Source organism: Littorina saxatilis, linkage group LG9, assembly GCF_037325665.1.
Source record: "Littorina saxatilis isolate snail1 linkage group LG9, US_GU_Lsax_2.0, whole genome shotgun sequence".
Classification (NCBI taxonomy): domain Eukaryota; kingdom Metazoa; phylum Mollusca; class Gastropoda; order Littorinimorpha; family Littorinidae; genus Littorina; species Littorina saxatilis.
This window is the reverse complement of record NC_090253.1, coordinates 20149695-20171793: the sequence shown is the minus strand read 5'-3', so window position 1 is coordinate 20171793 and position 22099 is coordinate 20149695. Positions and strand designations below refer to the sequence as shown.

At 40.2% G+C, this 22099-nt stretch overlaps 1 protein-coding gene and 1 long non-coding RNA gene across 2 annotated transcripts; one reads left to right on the top strand and one right to left on the bottom strand.

Annotated features, from left to right (window-relative positions):
* Positions 1–14547: 14547 nt before the first annotated feature.
* Positions 14548–18751, bottom strand: LOC138977389 (glycoprotein 3-alpha-L-fucosyltransferase A-like). Its single transcript, XM_070350282.1, has 3 exons — positions 18647–18751; positions 17859–18087; positions 14548–15533 (listed from the first exon to the last, which is right to left on the bottom strand). Exons 1-3 carry the CDS (start codon positions 18652–18654, stop codon positions 15207–15209), a joined length of 564 nt encoding a protein of 187 aa, XP_070206383.1. The 5' UTR covers positions 18655–18751; the 3' UTR covers positions 14548–15206.
* A 1769-nt stretch (positions 18752–20520) lies between these two features.
* LOC138975556 (uncharacterized) lies at positions 20521–21798 on the top strand. Its single transcript, XR_011458679.1, has 3 exons — positions 20521–20679; positions 21082–21181; positions 21528–21798. It is a non-coding gene; the product is annotated as an uncharacterized lncRNA (long non-coding RNA).
* The last annotated feature ends 301 nt before the right edge of the window (positions 21799–22099 follow it).

Genomic DNA, 22099 nt, shown 5'->3' with positions numbered 1-22099 from the left:
AGAGTAAGAAAAAGAAATTTATATATGGCCAAGAATCTGTCATGGCGTCGAAAGAAGGAAAGAGCCCGCTTGAATTATTTGGCAGGCTCCTGCTTCTAATAAACTTTTTTTGCAAAGAACATTTTTGTGTTGGATGAAAGAGGATGAATGGACGAACGTTTTGGTATAACATGGTGGCAAATTTATGCCGTAAGCAATGAATAACAGACTTGTGATTCCAACCTTACCTAGTCATTCTGGAGAAAAAAGCGTTACGCGATTTTGGGTGCTTTTAGTTTTGTAAGAACTGTACTCCGAACACGTGCGCGACCGGTAAATCCTTCATACAAACCAGACAGGAAATGAATGCAGTGTTTAATGAGACCAAAAATGAGCTCGACGGAGCTGCCAACTTCGTTCATTTCGCTTGGAAAAGTGATGCGAGATGTACGTTATTATCCTTGTGTAAATTCGGTATCGGTCAGTCAAACGGTCGTACAGTCCGCGGTAAATAAAAGATGGCCGCCAAAGATCGATGTCGAGGTTCACACAGTCTACTAAGTCTAAAATAATATTAAAAAAATTGCTTGCAATGCATGCTTTGTCTGTGATTCGTGAAAATCGACACGATTTGTTGATTTTGTGTAAAGAAAAATTACTTATAACCAAAATAAAACGTTCTCGTTTGCCGAGATGTTGTGACAAGCGTGACCTAACTAGTCTCCCTTGGTCATTTGCATATGATCTATCAATGACAACAGGACTTTCACACCTACGTGCGAGATGGACGAGCCCAGCCCTACGGGTAAGTGTGCATGGTCGTCATCCAAATAGTAACGTACATCACTTTTGAGAATGAAACTGCTATAAATCGAGTGATTTCTTACGAAACATGATAAAAACAATGTTTGGAAGGAAAAAAGTATTCGTACCTGAATGATTCAGTCGAAAATCGAATGTTGTTGAATTTTTTTTGGGGGGGTGGTGGTTTTGTGTAGGTGTTAGTGGTGCTTGGTTACCCATAGGTCAGTGACATTCTTAGTTTATATAATCAAAGCTCATTGGCAATTGCAAATATTCTTAGGGAGGTAGGTTAGTCATGCTATCTAATTTTTACATTTAGTCAAGTTTTGACTTAATGTTTTAACATAGAGGGGAATCAAGACGAGGGTCGTGGTGTGTGTGTGTGTGTGTGTGTGTATGTGTGTGTGTGTGTGTGCGTGTGTGTGTGTAGAGCGATTCAGACTAAACTACTGGACCGATTTTTATGAAATTTGACATGAGAGTTCCTGGGTATAATATCCTCAGACGTTTTTTTTCATTTTTTTGATAAATGTCTTTGATGACGTCATATCCGGCTTTTCGTGAAAGTTGAGGCGGCACTGTCACGCTCTCATTTTTCAACCAAATTGGTTGAAATTTTGGTCCGGTAGTCTTCGACAAAGCCCGGACTTCGATATGTCATTTCAGCGTGGTGGCTTAAAAATTAATTAATGACTTTGGTCATTAAAAATCTGAAAATTGTAAAAATTTTTTTATAAAAAAAGATCAAAATTTATGTTTATCTTATTCTCCATCATTTTCTGATTCCAAAAACATATTAATATGTTATATTTGGATAAAAACAAGCTCTGAAAATTAAAAATATAAAAATCATTTTCAAAATTAATTTTTCGAAATCAATTTAAAAACACTTTCATCTTATTTCTTGTCGGTTCCTGATTCCAAAAACATATAGATATGATATGTTTGGATTAAAAACACGCTCAGAAAGTTAAAACGAAGAGAGATACAGAAAAGCGTGCTATCCTTCTCAGCGCAACTACTACCCCGCTCTTCTTGTCAATTTCACTGCCTTTGCCATGAGCATGAGCGCTGGACTGACGATGCTACGAATATACGGTCTTGCTGAAAAATTGCATTGCGTTCAGTTTCATTCTGTGAGTTCGACAGCTACTTGACTAAATGTTGTATTTTCGCCTTACGCGACTTGTTTTCTTCTGAATTGTGCCAATACAAATGTTTTTAGGATTTTGTTTCCGTTTTTCTTGTGGAACTAAGCAATACCTGTTGTTTTGTTAGTGTTGTTTTGTTACATGTTTCATAAACGTTTGTGTTCAAAAAGTACATTTTCTTCACGTTTTGTGTATTTTCTCAAAACTACTTTTTTGTCACTTCAAAAGCCTAAGGCTTTTTTTTCTAATAAACTTGAGTTGTTGAAACTTTGCATACATCTCGAGTGTGTTATTGCGCAGATTTTGTTAGAGCGTTTTGTTGAGAAAAAAAAATCGTGAGAAGTTATACCATTTTTGGGGGTGGTTTTTCATAAAATTCAAGGTCACTCATTTTTATCACTGATATCTTTTGAATGACTGTAGATTTCAAAAAAAGCCTCTAACAAAAGTTGGGTATTGTGCTAAAGTATAAATAACAAGCACCAAAACAAAATTCCTTACGGTTTTGTAAAAGCCTTAGGGTTTTGAAAAGTGGCAGTTTGGTGGCCATCTTGGATTGCTACCAAGTCAACCGGTGATCAAAAAAAAAATTTGTTTCATTTTCTCAGGAGATGGACTGAGTTCTTTAATTGTGCAACAATTTCGACCCAATACTTATGAAAAAAAATCACTTTTAACACCTGTGCCTGCCCTTAAGTGCTCGAGGCACTATACTGACCCCCCCAGGCGGCCAATACCAATAAAAACAGTTTTATTCTGCTAAAAAACAAATATCCTTCCTTACCCACAACAACATTAATAAGATAAAGCAAGTCTAAAAAATGGTGTTTGTGTAACACTTTTTGGACACACTGACAGATTCCTGAAAAAACGGGATTTAACGTTTTTTGAACTGCCAAAATTTTACTTTTTAATCTTGTTGAAATTCACAACATTTCATAAAGATCGGTGAAAAATTAGAAAATAACGGTTTATAACTGACAAAAGCTTGCTTTTCTTCTGAAAAGTACGTATTGAAACTCAGTTATGGACAACGGACCTACTCACAAAATTTCATAAAGATTGGTGAAAAAACGGGATTTAACGGTTTTTTAACTGCCAAAAATCAACTTTTTATTCTTGTTGAAATTCAGTTAGGGACAACCAACCTAACCACAACATTTCATAAAGATCGGTGAAAAATTAGAAAATAACGGTTTATAACGGGTTTTTAACTGCCCCAGGTGGCCCATACCAATAAAAACAGTTTTATTCTGCTAAAAACCACATCTCCTTTCTTACCCACAACAACATTAATAAGATAAAGCAAGTCTAAAAAATGGTGTTTGTGTAACACTTTTTGGACACACTGACAGATTCCTGGCCATATATATACGACTTGTGTCTGTGTGTGTGTGTGTGTGTGTGTGTGTGTGTGTGTGTGTGTGTGTGCTCGCTCGTGCGTATATATGTAAGTGTGTGCGCGCGCGCATCTATATATGTGTGTGTTTATATGTGCACGCGGGTATGCGCGCCTGTGTGTGTGAGCGCGCGCCTATCCGTATATGGGTTGTATGTGTATATCGGCGTGTGTATGTGTATATGTGTGTGCGTGTATAGAATTTTAGATTTATTCGATATATTTTCCCAAGTGCCATTTTTTTTCATCACAGTTATTACAAAATATACAACACCACAATTCCAAAGTCCTCATACGACCCTCCCCAGGCTATACAATGGGATTTCAACGTATTGACCTTCCTGCAACGCCCGGATGTTAAGGGGAGGCCACCCAAGCTGATCACGTGGATGGCACCAATGGGATACCTTCGAAAACTTCCGGACCCTGTGCGCCTGCGCACCTGTCCGGAAATGCCTTGTCGGATGACAACAAATGCGAAGTACCAAGAAAAGAGCGCAGCGCTTTTCTGGAACGCTGAAAATACAGGGTGACCCCCCAAAAAAAGTACCCAAACAAACTTGAACTCGCTGCATATGAGCATAATAACTTTCCTGAAAGACAAGCTAGAATGCTAAAATTTGGAGCATTTTCTGTGCAAATCATGCAGAGGCTACTTGTGTGTGGAAATACATTTTATGAAGATTGCTTTATTTTTGTTCAATTTATGACGTTTCTGACGTTTTGTTTGGGTACTCTTTTTTGGGGTCACCCTGTATTAGGAGGGCGAAACCTCCTGAACGACCTCACCCAGATCAAGTGGGTTGCAGGAAAGTGATCGTTTCTCTGGCTGGCTGGCTGGCTGGTAGTCTGGCTTGCTGTCTGGGTTTTAAGGGTATTATCTGTTTGTCTGTGTCAGTGTCTTGCCTTTTTTCGGATACGTGAAGATTTTTGCACAAGTACCTTCCAGTTCACATTTACGGGCAATGCGGACCTTACAAGTACCAAGGAGCGAAGATGACAAGTGCTTCAAGACCATAGAGAGCAACTACAAGTTCCTGCTGGCTTTCGTAAACACCCTTTATAAGGAGTACATTACGGAAAAAGTTCTTCCGCTGCATGGAGGCTGATCTTGTCCTGGTCGTGCGGGGCGGGGCTGGCTATGAGGTGATTTCATTTATGTGATTTGTCGGATTTCATTAATCTGATGTGTCTGATTTCATTCTTCTGATGTGTCTGATTTCATTCATCTGATGTGTCTGATTTCATTCATCTGATGTGTCTTATTTCATTCATTTGATGTGTCTGATTTCATTCATCTGATGTGTCTGATTTCATTTATCTGATGTGTCTGATTTCATTTATCTTATGTGTCTTATTTCATTCATCTGATGTGTCTTATTTTATTCATTCGATGTGTCTGATATCATGTATCTGATGTGTCTTATTTCATTCATTTGATGTGTCTAATGCTATATGTTAACAGCAATACGACTACCTTTGTCACAGTTTCAGTGACACGTTTGAGAAAGTAACTTTGTTGGGCGCCTTTCTCAAATTGCAACGTAATGCGCCTGTGCTGGCCACAGCATTGGGGGAAAAAGTTGTGGCAGACCTTCACGTAATTCACGTGGAAACCGTGCGGGTATCGTGTGATTTCGCTCACCGTTTATAACACGTGTTCCAAGCATGCTATAGGTGTGTTTGGTAGGCGACCAGTGATTGGTCAGGAAGATCGCTTGGTTTGGGGAAGCGATTGCTGATTGGTCAGGGAGATCACATGGTCTTTCTTTCCAGTCCTTCTTTCTTTCTTTTCTACACATGCTTTGCAGACGACAGGGTCTGAGTTTCCGTGACTAAGATTTGGAGGATCCCAACGCGTTGCAAGACTGGTTTAGGTCGACCAACGGGCTTCTGGCGTCAGTGCAAAACGCAGAAAACGCAGAAGGCCGCTTAGGACGTAAGGGATTTGGCTACATACTTTCGCTGACGAGCGGGAGCCAAATATTCAAGCGGTTTGCTTGGGAGAGCTACGTTTTACGAGCTGTTGAGCTTGTTGCTGGTTGTTGCTGGAGGTGTTGCTGTACGTTTGCTGGACGTTTGCTACCTGGCTGCTACCTGTTTGCTGTTGAAGACGGGCTACACTGTTGCTGTCCTTTGCTGTACGGTTGCTGTTCTACGGCTGTTACTTGTGTTGCTCCAACTTTCACCTGTATGCTCCACTGCTCCACTGTGTTTCATCGAATGGACCCTGGCTACACCGATAGTTGAGTGCACCCATGCGTAAACGCCCCCCACCTTGTCATCTTTCTAACCCTTTATGACGAACTTTGAGTTGTGACAACGTGGAGTGTTAAGGCCTGTACAGGCTAAGACTTTTTACAGAGCAGCTAAGTGTTTTCTAACTTTACACGGTTCAGCGTGTTCTTATTCAGTATTTCATAAACTCTAACTGGCTTTTGTCAGTTATTATTACTCTACGACTTGGTCGTAAAAACACCTTTGGCTTCACGAGAAGAGGGAGGTGGAGAGTTAGTGCATATAAACAGACGTCTAGAACTTATACTTTTGTTGTTTCTAACTTTTTTGTGTGACTGCGAGAGTGGATCGTGGTGTGGTTAGTCAGTTAGCAGTAATTGACCGTTTTAGGTCATCCATTTGACTTTAAAACGTGACAACCTTCAACAGCATCAAGGCTATTTTTAACAGCAACAAGACTATCTTCAACAGCATCAAGGCTATTTTTAACAGCAACAAGACTATCTTCAACAGCAGCAAGGCTATTTTTAACAGCAACAAGACTATCTTCAACAGCAGCAAGGCTATTTTTAACAGCAACAAGACTATCTTCAACAGCATCAAGGCTATTTTTAACAGCAACAAGACTATCTTCAACAGCAGCAAGGCTATTTTTAACAGCAACAAGACTATCTTCAACAGCATCAAGGCTATTTTTTAACAGCAAAACGTTGAAGTGTTGAGGTCAACTTGTGCTCTCTTGTCTTGAGGTGTGGTATGATTTATAATGTGTGTGTGTGTGTGTGTGTGTGTGTGTATGTGTGTGCTCGCTCGTGCGTATGTATGTAAGTGTGTGCGCGCGCGCATCCGTATATGTGTGTTTATATGTGCTCGCGGGTATGCGCGCCTGTGTGTGTGTGCGCGCGCCCATCCGTATATGGGGTGCATGTATATATGGGGATGTGTATGTGTGTGCGTGTATATAATTTTAGATTCGATATATTTTCCCAAGTTCAATTTTTTCTCATCACAGTTATTACAAAATATACAACACCACAATTCCAAAGTCCTCATACGACCCTCCCCACGCTATCCAATGGGATTTCAACGTATCGACCTTCCTGCAACGCCCGGATGTTAAGGGGGAGGCCACCCAAGCTGATCACGTGGATGGCACCAATGGGATACCTTCGAAAACTTCCGGACCCTGTGCGCCAGCGCACCTGTCCGGAAATGCCTTGTCAAATGACAACAAATGCGAAGTACCAAGAAAAGAGCGCAGCGCTTCTCTGGAACGCTCAAAATATTAGGAGGGCGAAACCTCTCAAATAGTTAACTCGCCTACTTGACGTGTCTCAACGAAAAAAGATGCGCAAGGGCAAATAGGCCTACGTCCAAAACAAATCTTATTCTGAATACTTGTCCGCACACATATCCAAATCATCTCTTTCTCTTTCAATCTCTCTCTCTCTCTCTCTCTCTCTCTCTCTGTTCGAAAACCCTTCCCCAAATCCAGCCCATCTTGCTATGGGCATATTGCCTGAGCAATTAAACCATCCTAACTCCTGACTCTCTCTCTCTCTCTCTCTCTCTGTGAATCATAACCCACCGCAGCTGCGTATCTTGAACTGGAACATTGAGGGCCTGACTAGGAAGCTTAGTGAAGCGGATTTTATGCAATATGTCACCAGTTTCGATATTGCGTGTTTCACAGAAACATTTCTTGAGTTTAGAACCCCCTTAGATTGCTTTTCCGACTTTGTGCAATTCCTTAGTCCCGCCGTTAAGGTTTCTAGACAAGCTCGTGGCTGTGGTGGTGTGATGATTATGGTAAAACGGAAGCTTGTAAAGCATGTAACGTTGCTTGATGATTCACAAGATAATATGATTTGGTTGAAGATCGACAAACTTGTGTTTGGTGGCGATAGAGACGTCGTATTTTGTGCTGTGTACGCATGCCCGTACGATTCTCCCTACTATCAGCAGGAACATGTTACAGTGAATTCCACTATTATCATTACGGAACAGTGCTTGTTGAATTACATCGAACAGTTTGATGACTCATGCTATTTTCTGATGTGTGGCGATTTTAATGCCCGTACGAAAAATCTCAATGCCACCTTAGATGATGAAGATGGCGATGTTCAGTCAGCCGTACAGTCAGAGCTTTACGGTTCACGCCAGTCAGAAGACCTTGTAGTAAACATGTTTGGTAACTTGTTGCTTGAAATGTGTGCAACGTGTAATTTAACCATTTTGAACGGCACCTGTCAAGGTGATTTGAAAGGAAGCTTTACCTATGTGTGTTCTTCTGGCTGTAGTACCGTAGACTACTTTCTGGCATCCAAAGAGCTTAATGTTGGCCAAGCCCATCTCGAGGTGGCGGAGAGATTTGAATCCAAACATTTACCTGTCGAACTAATGTTTTTCAGAGATGACCGTGACAAAAAGAAATCTACAACAGGTTCTATTGAAAAGCTTATGTGGGACGAGTCGAAGAAGTCCGTGTTCGTTGAAGCAGTAAGCGGTGCTCAGTTTGAAACTGTTGTTGTAGAAGCTACAGTGATGTTGCCTGACTCTGTAGACTCTGCAGTTGACTGTCTAACGGCAGGTCTGTTACAGGCTGCAACCTGTATGAAGCGCGTAATCTACACTGGCCAGCGCCATAGTAAGTGGTTTGACAGAGACTGTAAAACGGCCAGAGATGAGACTAGGAAATGGTGGCGTTTGTTTCGCAGAGCAAAATGTACTCAAAATAAAGCGGCACACAGGCTGAGTTATGTAGAAAACAGAAAATCCTACAGGTTTTTATTAACATCTAAAAGACAATCTTTTAAACAAAATAAACTTGCTGCTCTTGCCGAAAAAGCAAAAGACTCTAAACTCTTTTGGAGCGAACTTAAGTCCATTCGACAGTCGGCCGGTAAAACCCCAGATATTACTAGTGAACAGTGGTTCACTCATTTTAAGAATGTTTTTAGTGCTGATCTAGGTAACACTCAGGCTGGTAACGACGAACACTTGGTTGATCCTGAAAATACTGATATTGCTGTAGAATGTCTAGACATGCCAATTAGTCCTCAGGAAGTCGGCTCTGCAATAAAAAATCTCAACCCAAATAAATCTGCTGGTCCCGATGGGATTCTTGCCGGTATGTTAATAGACTCAGCCCAGCAAACTCTGCCGTTCATAGTAGAGTTATTCAACACAATATTTGACTCTGGTAATTATCCCGCTGCCTGGACAGGTGCTATTGTAGTTCCAATTCACAAAAGTGGTGATGTTGATACTCCTGACAATTACCGTGGAATTTCATTGCTTAGTATTCTAGGAAAGGTGTTTGCTACCATATTGAATAAACGTTTGTCAGGCTGGGCGAGTGAGAATAACAAAATCGATGAAGTACAAAGTGGTTTTCGTGCGGGTTATTCCACTATTGATAACGTCTTTGTTCTTTTTAGCATTGTGCAGAAATACTTACTGAAACGGTCTGGAAAGTTGTATGTATGTTTCGTTGACTTTCGTAAAGCATTCGATTGCGTAAACAGAGCAATTCTTTGGAACACACTGCGAAAAGCTGGGGTTGGTGGGAAAATGTTGAGGATTTTACAAAGTATGTATAAATCAGTTCGCTCGTGTGTGCGCTGTCCGGACAGCATTACAGACTTTTTCGAGTGTCCCATTGGTGTAAGGCAGGGGTGTGTCCTCTCACCAACATTATTCTCATTTTTGATAAATGAACTAGCCGTAGAGGTCTCTGAAAAGGGAATACATGGTGTTCAGCTGACTCCAGATGTCATTCAGATTTTAATCCTTTTGTTCGCGGACGATGTCGCTTTAACGTCCTTTTCGGCCTGGGGTCTCCAAAAGCAGATTAACATTTTGAAAAACTTTGCAGACAACTTTGGAATGTCCGTCAATTTGTCTAAAACCAAAGTGATAGTTTTCCGCAAAGGCGGTTTTCTTGCTGAGCGAGAGCAGTGGAAATATGGTAATGAACGTATAGAAGTCGTTAATAGCTATAAGTATTTAGGTCTTCATTTTACAACTAAATTATCACTCACGAAAGCTATTGGTGAGCTGGCCGTCAAGGCCAAGGTAAGAACTATGCAGATTTTAAGATGTCTCTTCAGACTTGGTGATGTCCCAAGTAGTATCTTCTTCAAGATTTTTGATGCCCAGATTCTTCCTGTTCTAATGTATGGGGCAGAGGTTTGGGGCTTCCAGGCTTATGGGGACATTGAGAAAGTGCATTTATTTGCGTGTAAAAGACTTTTGCGTGTGGGGCAACAAACCCCAAACAGACTGGTGTATGGTGATCTGGGTAGACACCCGCTATTCATTAACTCAGCAATCAGGGTGGTGAAGTACTGGTTACGGTTGATTGCTATGCCACAGGACAGACTCCCTCGTAAAGCGTATCTTATGTCATGTGCTCTGTGTGACTCTGGTAAAAAATCTTGGTCTTTCTATTTAAAGAACATTCTATGCGAGAATGGCTGTAATGAAGCATGGCAGCAACAAAGCGTTGGTGACATTGGTAATTTTCTTAGAACACTAAGAGAAAGACTCATTAATCGCTTTAAAGCAGATTGGGATAATGATATCCAGACGAGAGAGAGATACGTGTTCTATGCCAAGTTTAAAAGATCGTTCAAGATTGAGAATTATGTGGATTGTAGCCAGTTACGTTGCTTTAAAATTGCTTATGTCCAATTCAGATTTGGTATATCACCTATAAACTGTCACAGGATGAGGTACAAACGCGGTGTAACCCCTCAACAGTTATTATGTCCAGTATGTAAGACTGAAAACGAAGACGAAGAACATGTTTTATTGAACTGTACTGCATATGACGAGTTCAGAAGTGAGCTTTCTGTTTTTGCAGCCAATGACGATGTGGCAGCAATTATGAGTGCGGATGATGATAAGAATGTCATGGATGTGTCGAACTTTCTGTATAAAGTGTTCAAGAAAAGATCTCAATACATTAGTTAAGATGATCACCATTCAATCCTAAAAACACGGTATTTCACGTGTGGCATGTTTGTCTGCCTGTTCTGTTGTTTTGTTTTTCACTGTTTTATTGTTGTCTTTATTCGGCTCCACTGTGGACACATGTACTACGCTGAATTTCCCTCCCCCCATTTCCCCATTGAAATGAGCCTTGTGTTTATTCAATAAATGTTCAGAGTTCAGAGTTCAGAGTTCTCTCTCTCTCTCTCTCTCTCTCTCTCTCTCTCTCTCTCTCTCTCTCTCTCTCTCTCTCTCTCTCTCTCTCTCTCTCTCTCTCTCTCTCTCTCTCAAGAGCTAGCAATTTTCAAAGAATTTAATTCTGCGTGGTTTATCTTTTCCCTGAGCCATCGCGAACTCGTGTGATCAAGTTTCCTTTTTTTCAGAATGTAGTCGTCAGTTTGTGATTTCAATGCGACTCGCTGAAAGCTTATCTGCAATAGCACGTTATTGAGTACCTCTGAATCTAAACGCAACAAACGGCTACGATTCACACGAACCAGAGCGGTTGCAGTTGACTCTTCAGAGGAACGGGCGCTAGGCACAAGCGTCGTCTGCTACGAGAAAGACGGTTTGTGTGACACGTTTCGGGGCTTTTCTTTTTTCAAACTTTCAAAACTTCGAATTGTACTGATCTTGTCTTGATGAAAAAAGAATTCTTTCATGATTTCAGAATGTTTGTGTAACAAGCTGTCAATTTATTATGTATCTACATTTTAAAAGTTAGTTCCAGCGCCAAAACGAGGCGCCTGATTTGCTGATCAGAGGGTCGATCCACGAAAATAAATTCTTTAAAAATTGCTCGCTTTTATACGTAGGGCACCTAGGATGTTCTCAAGCGGTGAGTGTTTAAACGAAAGTCTTTACTTGACTGAATGTAAATAGTGGTCTATATTAGGAAACCTTCCCCTATAGCTTGAATATTTGTTTTACAACCACCCCCATCCCTACCCTTCTGAACTCTCCGCCCATACAAACCCGGTCAAAATAGGCTGCTACACCGGTCTTTTCATAAGGCCGAATAAAAATATATGTTGGTTTAGGGTAACCCGACCGACCCTATTTTTTTCCTCCGACCCTAACACTCTTTTGCCAATCCTCAAAAAAACAAAAACACATTTTGCGAACCATACTGAGACAAAAGGAAGTGACCTCCTTTAAATTCGACTAAATTAAATGAATAAAAATAAATTTTAAAAAGCCGACCTACCGACCCTAAACCAACATATATTTTTGTTTTGCCTAAAGCGCCCCGTAAAAAAGCAGACGAGAGAATAGAGCGATCGTAGCAGGGACAGAAAAATCGCATCGTGTGCCTTGTCAAACTGGTTTTTCAACGTTCTTGCTCCGGCTAGTCACGCAGTCTTTTCAAAAGCGGAGGAAAATCTCGCATTCAAATTGTCTAACCTTTCAGCTTTGTCATTCAACCGTGGATCGCAAAGGCATAGACAAGTTTGTGTAGGTGTGTATATTTATAAGGTAGGCATAAGTAACTGCCAACTTTGTGTATATCAACTCATCTGTGTACAGTGCAGAGACAGTCTCGAGTTGAACACACTAGCAAACATATAAAACGACCTCGGAGACCTTTATCATGGCTGACATATTGTTGAGATTGGTAACGTCAGTTAAAATAATCATTAGCATTCAATGACTGAAAAAATAAAAGTTGTCATACTCTGAAGTAAACTGTCAACAACTACAAAATGGAACAAGAAACAAAGTTAGCAAAATGATACTGTACACACGAAGGGGGATAAGGCACTACCAGTAGATCGGAAAAATCTCCACCCTTAACCCACCAGCTGCGGCTGGGATTCGAACCCGCGACCTTCCGCATGGGAGCCCGGGGTCTTATTCACTAGGCCACTGCGTCCGTCTACTGCTGTCGCTCAGGTTTTTCGTATTGTTTACTTTTTCTAACTTTTTAGGGTCAAAACAAGTTTTGTGTCAGATTGTGTATTAATATATATTTTTTTGACAAAGTCATTAATCTTTGAGGACATTTCTTGAAAAGAGCCAGAGTTACGGACATTTGTGCCGATGCAACCACAAAATGCGTTAAAGGTAAAACAGATACCATCGTCATTTTGGAGAAAATGTGTCTGAATAGTTTGACCAAGAATTATATCAAGCATTAAATTAAAGAGAGAGAGAGAGAGAGAAAGAGAGAGAGAGAGAGAGAGAGAGAGAGAGAGAGAGAGAGAGAGAGAGAGAGAGAGAGAGAGAGAGAGGGTAGAGTAACATAGACAGACCGATCGAACACCGACAGAGACAGGTCGACAGTTACAACTGCTCAAGAAATGGAAGAAAACACCTTCAAAAGTTATGTAGTTAGGCAAAAAAAAAAAAGTCTGTTTACGGTAACATAGACACAAAAAAATTGGGTCAGTAGGTCGGGATTTTTATTTTTTATTTAAAAAAAACAAAACCATATTTTTAAGTTAATTCGCCAAAAAACAAAGACCTTTTATTTATTTTTTATTTTAATTTTTTAATGTTTTAGTTTAATTTTTTTTTCCGAAATGCCCCCCAAAAGTCTAGGGTCGCGCAAACAAAATAGGGTCGGTCGGGATACCGTAAACAGACTATTATTTTTTTTGCCTGACCCCTTCCGTTCCCTGACTTATACAATTTTCTTGACTTTCATTTTATCACACTTGCCCGCTGCTGTTAATTCTGCGGAACTTATAAAAGAACTGCTTTTTGGTAAGATAGTCCTATATAATGAGAATAATAGACTCCCATCCTATTACCACGTTGTTCAAATTTGAAACTGACTGCATCCTTCAACACCGAAACAATTTAATTTTACTCCATAAAAAACTGTTTACATACCTTGATTCTCTACAAGCTGTGTTTGGATTTCTTTTCTCCTCTCCCTTCTTCGACCTGAGAGGACTCTTCAAACCAACACGCACAGTCAGCCGCTGTCATCAGGCGAACAACTCAACTGTGTGTGTGTCTGCGTCTGCTGGAGTGCGTACTCCGAGAACGAAGTATGTCAGTCTAAGTGCCGGTGTAACACGAAATTTTTACTCCACGAAAAATTTACTCCGGAGTAAATATTTCGTACAAAATTCTTACTCCGAGTACACTTTTCGTACAAGAAAAGAACTCCCCAAGGCAACAAAAAATTGTTCCCTCCACGAAATTTTTACTCCCCATTTTTACATTTAGTCAAGTTTTGACTAAATGTTTTAACGTAGAGGGGGGAATCGAGACGAGGGTTGTGGTGTATGTGTGTGTGTGTATGTGTGTGTGTGTGTGTGTGTGTGTGTGTCTGTGTTTCTGTGTGTGTGTGTAGAGCGATTCAGACCAAACTACTGGACCGATCTTTATTAAATCTGACATGAGAGTTCCTGGGAATGATATTCCCGGACGTTTTTTTCTTTTTTTCGATAAATACCTTTGATGAGGTCATATCCGGCTTTTTGTAAAAGTTGAGGCGGCACTGTCACACCCTCATTTTTCAATCAAATTGATTGAAATTTTGGCAAAGCAATCTTCGACAAAGGCCGGGGTGTGGTATTGCATTTCAGCTTGGTGGCTTAAAAATTAATTAATGACTTTGGTCATTAAAAATCTGAAAATTGTAAAAAAAAAATTTGGTAAACGATCCCAATTTACGTTCATCTTATTCTTCATCATTTTCTGATTCCAAAAACATATAAATATGTTATATTCGGATTAAAAACAAGCCCTGAAAATTAAAAATATAAAAATTATTATTAAAATAAAATTTCATCTTATTCCTTGTGGGTTCCTGATTCCAATTCGTGACCCTGCTTCCGGGCTTTTCTTTTTTCAAACTTTCACAACTTCGAATTGTACTGATCTTGTCTTGATGAAAAAAGAATTCTTTTATGATTAAAGAATGTTTGTGTAACAAGCTGTCAATTTATTATTTAGATTTTAAAAGTTAGGTCTAGCGCAAAAACGCACCACGGTCCAAAAACATTTTGATAATCATCGATTCACGGCTATTGCCAGTTTACATCGATAGAATGAGACCCGAAGGGAAGTAACTCATTTTTGACCTGAGTTCAGGATGGGTCCAAAAAGTGTTCGAGACAATCTGCAAAATTAATTCTTTAAAAATTGCTCGCTCTTTACGTAGGGCACCTAGGATGTTCCCGTTTGGTGAGCGTTCAAATGGAAGGGTGTTTGTACTGTGTGTAAAAGCCTGACAGTATCTGTGATGGTTTAGGGGAGGCTTACTGTCCGGGCGTGAATTCCGGTATTCATAACAGCCGTCCAGCACCAAAACGAGGCGCCATTGCTGTTGAGGCCAAGTCCACGAAAACAAATTCTTTGAAAATTTCTCACGCTCGACAGAAAGCAGCAAGGATGTTCCCGTTCGGTGAGGGTTCAAATGGAAGTATGCTTGTACTATATGTAGACGCTCGGGGAGCTCTGTGATGGTTTACGGGAGGCTTACTGTGCCTTTAAATGAAAGGGTGTTTGTACTGTGTGTAAAAGCCTGACCGTATCTGTGATGGTTTACGGGAGGCTTACTGTGCCTTTAATGAAAGCATATATATCTCAAAAGGTACTAAAAATTATTTTGTTTACAATATGAAAAATCATTATATACATTCTTAGTGAGCCTTGGTGACGTCAGAATGTAGAAAACTAACAAATCAAGATATATCTTTAGGTGCCGCACATCCCCCCTTGTCAAACCACTCGGTCATGTCCGGATAAGACTTTCTGTATCGGTCTATATTCCATAGCCTTCGACATAACTCGCAATAGGCCACAGCTTCGTAGTGGTAATGCATGAAGGAGATGCGCCCTTTCCTGTCTCTGTGAGGATATTCTTCGTACATGGGAACGTACTGATCCTTGGCGCGAAGAATCTTGAGGTACTCCTCTGGGTTCTTGTCAAGGTGCTGGAGATAGGCGCTGAGATCTTGTATGGTCTTGAAGTCAGCTGTGTTGATGTAGGTGCCTCGTGGAGCGTGTTTCTGTCAACCAAACAAACAATCAATAATCAATCAATGTTTCTAGTAGGAGAGACTGAACAATCAATCGATCGAGCAATCAATCAATCAATCAATGTTTCTAGAAAAAGAGACGGAACAATCAATCGATCTATAGATCAATGTTTCATAAAAGAGAGATTATTCAATCAATCAGTCAATCAATCAATCAATCAATTCATGTTTCCAGTCAGAGAGACGGAACAATCAATCGATCTATAGATCAACCATTTAATCAGTCAATGTTTCTAGCAAGAGAGATCTATCAATCAATCAATGTATGTTTATGACAAGAGAGAACAATCAATCAGCCGATCTATCAATTATGCATATTGGAGGCATTATGCACAGTGACACCGAGGTCGTAGCAATTTTCCACGACTCAGTCGTCCGTGTGACAGGGTAAATCTCACGATTGAATCGCGTGTGTGACTGCCCTCTCACTTCTACTGATCAGCGCCTGCCTCGCATTCTAGCGGCCCAACTTGTTGTGTGTTTTCTGTTATTATCCCTACAGCCCTTCAACGATTCGGCTCACTATTTCAGATCTGACAAGGTTTTCATAAATGGGATATGACCATCCCTTCTCTGGAGGCTTTCGAGAATTTAAGAAAATAATTTGTCACAGAAATTCGAACTCTGTACAGGAAGCAGTCTGGCCATGACTACGTGTATGTTACAGCTCTCATTACATTTAGTCAAGTTTTGACTAAATGTGTTAACGTATCGGGGGAATCGAGACGAGGGTCGTGGTGTATGTGTGTGTGTGTGTGTGTGTGTGTGTGTGTGTGTGTGTGTGTGTGTGTGTGTGTGTGTGTGTGTGTGTGTGTGTCTGTCTGTCTGTCGGTCTGTCTGTCTGTGCGTGTGTGTGTGTGTAGAGCGATTCAGACCAAACTACTGGACCGATCTCTATGAAATTTCACATGAGAGTTCCTGGAAATGATATCCCCGGCACTGTCACACCCTCATTTTTCAATCAAATTGATTGAAATTTTGGCCAAGCAATCTTCGACGAAGGCCGGACTTCGGTATTGCATTTCAGCTTGGTGGCTTAAAAATCAATTAATGACTTTGGTCATTAAAAATCTGAAAATTGTAAAAATAAAACATTTTTTTAAAACGATCCAAATTTACGTTCATCTTATTCTTCATCATTTTCTGATTCCAAAAACATATAAATATGTTATATTCGGATTAAAAACAAGCTCTGAAAATTAAAAATATAAAAATTATTATTAAAATAAAATTTCCGAAATCGATTTAAAAACAATTTCATCTTATTCCTTGTGGGTTCCTGATTCCAAAAACATATAGATGTGATATGTTTGGATTAAAAACACGCTCAGAAAGTTAAAAAGAATACAGATAAAGAAAAGCGTGCTATCCTTCTCAGCGCAACTACTACCCCGCTCTTCTTGTCAATTTCACTGCGTGTGCATCGAGCGGTGGACTGACGATGCTACGAGTGTACGCTCTTGCTGTAAAAATGCAGTGAGTTCAGTTTCATTCTGTTAGTTCGACAGCTTGACTAAATGTTGTAATTTCGCCTTACGCGACTTGTTTTGTTTTGGTTTTAATGAGAGCTGTAACATGCAAGTTATGCGTGTCGTATCCTTGTATTTTCCAACTAAATAACTTTGAATTGATCTATATCCGTCATTTTTACACGTAGAGCCACCAAAATCAAAAGGTGCACTAAGCATAAGCTATTCCACGTCGCCATAACACGAAGTGTGTGCCTGGATGCATATCATTTCAATAAAACAGCTTTGAATGCAAGGTTTTGGTTTCTAACAGCACAACGACATCACACACATATGAATGAAATCAGACACATCAAATGAATGATATATATATATATATATATCAGACACATCAAATGAATGATATCAGAAACACCAAATGATTGAAATCAGACACATCAAATGAATGAAATAAGACACATCTAACTAATCAGCCTGCATACGAGGTGTCTGAGAGCACCCCCGCACAGAGGGATTCTGCCGGCATCGCAGCTAAAAGAGAAGGACATTTTTTCTCGGACTCGCGAGGCAGATGCCAGACAGTAAAACTTGGTCTTTGAGCTGTTATGAAATCAGACACATCAGATGAATGAAATCAGACACATCAGAGGAATGAAATCAGACACATCAGATGCATGAAATCAGATGAATTAAATCAGACACATCAGATGAATTAAATCAGACACATCAGATGAAAGAAATCAGACACATCAGATAAATGAAATCAGATGAAAGAAATCAGACAATTCAGATGATGAAATCAGACACATCACATAAATGAAATCACCTCATAGCCAGCCCCGCCCCGCACGACCAGGACAAGATCAGCTTCCATGTAGCGGAAGAACTTTTCCGTGATGTACTCCTTACAAAGGGTGTTTTCGAAAGCCAGCAGGAACTTGTAGTTGCTCTCTATGGTCTTGAAGCACTTGTCATCTTCGCTCCTTGCGCACTTGTGAGGTCCGCATTGCCCGTAAATGTGTACTGGGAGGTACTTCTGTAAAATCTTCACGTATCTGAAAAAAGGCAAAACAGTTGAACCTGTCCTAGCGACCATCTCTCAACAACGACCACCTGCCCTTTTGACCACCCCAATGGATCCCTAAGGAGTTTATTTCAATGTAATTCTCCTTTCCATAGCGACCACCTGTCCACAGCGACCAGTTTTGGTCGGTTCCTATGGCGGTCGTTGTAGACAGGTTCGGCTGTACTAGGTTAAGGACATATCGCTTCCATTGGACATTTTCATTGGAAATTATCATGACTGTGCACATACACAGACCTATTCAGGCTTTTGCGTGGAATAAGAGTGTTGTTACACACGCTCGCTATCTCTGACGATTTGTCAAATTAACTTCAAAACAGATGGAGAGAGAAAGAGGGAGAGACGGAGAGAGACACAGACAGACAGAGAGAGAGAGAGAAAGAGAGGGGGGGGGGGGGGGAGAGAGAGACAGACAGAAAGAGATAGGGGGGAGAGAGAGGGAGCGAGAGAGAGGGGGAGAGACAGAGAAAGAGAGAGGCGTTCAGACACTGACAGAGACAGAAACAGACGGACAGAGTGGAAACACTCACTCACTCATCCCTGCGGCTTGTCGTTTTGCAATGACTAACCAGCCATCTTGGTTTTTCTGGCCAAAATGGTGGTGTAATTTTTTACGACGGGAGTAGGTCGCTTTGATAAGTATCCGTACATGTCCAGGATATCAGAATCAAACCTGTTTGACATTTGAATCACAAAGTTTATGGAACAAAATTAGACAGGTATTGTCCGGACTCTCTTTTTCTATCTATCTGTCTGTTTGCAATGTTCGAGTTGTCACTTGCGTTACTTGATTATCAGTATTTGTCAGAATCATGATGAAAGCACGCCAGCAACAAGCTGCAGCATAATTAAGGTTACATTCAGCATACATTTTTATTTGTTCATTTGCGTTCACACGCGAACCATGTAACGCTCATGCTTTCTATTTTTGTAAATATGTCTTCTTATTTTTTTAAGAGAAAAAAAAACATCCAGGGTTTTAGGGAATAAAACAGCGTTTAATATTCTCCGGGGCCTATAAATTGCCACATATTTTCTCCTTTTTTTCTTTGTACCATTTCTTTAGGCAAAAAAAAAAATAGTCTGTTTACGGTAACATAGACCCAAAAAATAGGGTCAGTAGGTCGGGATATTTTTTTTTTCCCAAAAAAATCATATTTGTACGTTATTTTGCCAAAAAACCCAAAAATATATATATATTTTTTTTTCTCCAAATGCCAAAAAAAAGTCTAGGGTCGCGCGAAAAAAATAGGGTCGGTCGGGTTACCGTAAACAGACTATTTTTTTTTTGTTGGCCTTATCATGCAATTGCTTGGAAATTCGAGTCGTTCATGTCGTAAAATTCCGTAACTCTCTAAATAAAGCAAGCTGAAATCTAGAACTCTTTAAGAGACAACAAGTAGAAATCGCGACAATAAAAAAAAATACAAAGACTAAAAAGACCTCGAAAAAAAGATAACATCGTGTAATCTATGTAGAACTCTTGAAATAAATACAAGCTAACGTGCACTGCGGCACGTCCAAATGTTTCTAAGAAGACAAAATTCGTCTTCTGTCACGTCAAACAAACAAAACGAACTGACCTGAAGGACATTGTCCAGTTGAAGACTGACATGACCGCCAGGCGGACGTACGGTAGTTTGACCTTGCCATTTGACTGGGTGTTGGCCTTTCTTGGTTGTGGAAAATGAATACCTGCAGTAAAAAATAAAAATAAAAAGTCGCGTGAGGAGAAATTACTACATTTCGATGGGCTAAAACCAGAACCAATTACCTCAAAATAACTGGTTTTGCAATTTTATAGTCATTAGACTTATGGTAATATGATTCTCACTTCCTGTGAAGGATTCTTGAAAATCTTGGATTATTGTGTATTTATAAGTCATAATTTGTTCTGGCTCCAAGAAATGTTCGGACTCATCTTGGAAGCAGAACCATCTAACTCCATCCAGGTTGGAAGCAGAACGTGATAAGTTCAGTTTAGTCTGTTCTGCTTCTGAGCCATGTGAGTAATGGGGAGTGTTTATCTGCCAGCCAGAAGCAGCCATCGTAACCTGACCTCTTCTGATCGCTGTGTGACAGTCAGTTTCCCTGCCCTCAGCGCAACCAGACAAGGTCACTATAGCGGTGGGTGTATCTGGTTTTCACCCTCTCAGTGTGGTGTGGGATTTCCCCTAGCACACAGAAGGGTGTTACAAGCAGTGGCGGAGTCTGCTGTCGGCAAAAAATGACATTTGTGTGGGAGTGTGGAAAGCAAAACAGGTCAGCGACACCTGTCAGTATCCGAATTTCAGACTCCGGATGTACCGTTATCAGCATAGCTTGTTATGACAGGTGTCATGTTGATACAATGTTTCTATTTTCTCATGGAAACAAATTGATGAGGCTTGGTGTCGCAATGTCGTGTCAACGAAACGTCAAAAATGACGCGAATTTAATCCACAGAAAACAAACTGACAAAAGGTTGGTCCACTATCTGAAAACTCAAAGAACAGCATTCTGCCTATTGTACATCTGCTGCACAGTCTGTTTTGCTGTTGCTCGAGTCAGGACACAGATTCAAGTGAGTATCATCATATATTTTTGTTTCCCCCATTTGAACAAGTCATTAAAGCTTAATTTCTGATTCGTATTCATAAGGGAAACTTTCTGATTGTCTAAATTCTGTAATCTGCATACTGATCCCTAGCTTTTGTGTGTGTATAGTTTTGTTTTCCTAAATAAAAGCACAGGCTGGTAAAAGCGTATTTGTCAAGTTTCGTGTGTGTGTGTGTTCATGAATGTTGAAGTGTTTCAGCTCTTTAGTTTTCGATAAAAAAATGAAATCAATAACCTCAGTGAATGTTCAGGGCAGATAATGACAATTTGTGTCTGCTTGTAACCTATGGATGGATGAATGGATGTTATTACAGCGCTATTTCCACCCTTTTTTGTGAGTTTGACTAATATATTTCTTAAATCACAGGTTTTTACAATGTCGAAGGAGAATGACTGGCCAGATGAGGACTTGATTCAGCAAATGATTCTTGAAACCCAAGAAACATCGCCTCCCTGTACAAAGTCTGGTAAGTATCAAAACACACACACACACACACACACACACACACACACACACACACACACACACACACACACACACACACACACACACACACACACACACCCAAACACTTATTTTCTAACTTACTCACTTACTTCCTTCTTTACAAAACGCGCCTGGATACTTTAAGCATATTCAGTGTAATCAGGTATTTATGTTTTATTTTTGTGTGTGAATAAAAACTCGAAAACTGTTTACAGTTTAAATGCAGCAGCGATGGTACGAAGGCAATTAACTTTTTTATCAGTGAATAATTGTAGTAGTAATTGCCAGTTTAAAAGAAGAATTCATAGTCTTTATATCTTGTGCAGATGCTGTTCAGCAGGAGGTGAATATGGCCGTCCAGGCAAGCAAAAAGCACCAAGCATTTCAGGAGACTGTCCTCCGGATTCATGGGATGAGGTTGCAGAATCTTCTCACTGCCAATGGCTTAACGAGAATTAAAGTTCCAGGAAATGGAAATTGCTTTTTCGAAGCATCATGCTTCCATCTTGGACAAGTAACCCGTCCCAATGATTTGAGAGAACAAGTCTGTTATCACATCATGGACAATGTAGAGCCCTACTCCGGTTTTTTTTTATCTCCCAACCATTGACGAAAATGAAAGATTTATGAACATACTTCAAATGATTGAGGACTTAAGAAGAAGTGGTTGCTGTGCTTTTCCGTCTGATTTGGCAATTTGTGTTGTACATTATTTGAAACAATATGTCAAAAGAACTCGTGCATTTAGAGGAACGGAAACGAGACTCTTTATCAGTTGGACAGCCCCTCACAAAGCGGTGTCGAGAGATACTATCCGTCGATGGACAAAGATTGGATTACAAAAAGCGGGTATTGACATGACAATATTTACGCCGCATTCAACTCGTTCCGCTGCATC

What these genes read in the sequence shown, in the direction of transcription:
- LOC138977389 (XM_070350282.1), bottom strand. An exon ending in GGGGCGGGGCTGGCTATGAG is followed by an intron (nt 15,534 to 17,858) that starts GTGATTTCATTT and finishes TTTGGTTGACAG; the next exon opens with AAACACGCTCCACGAGGCAC.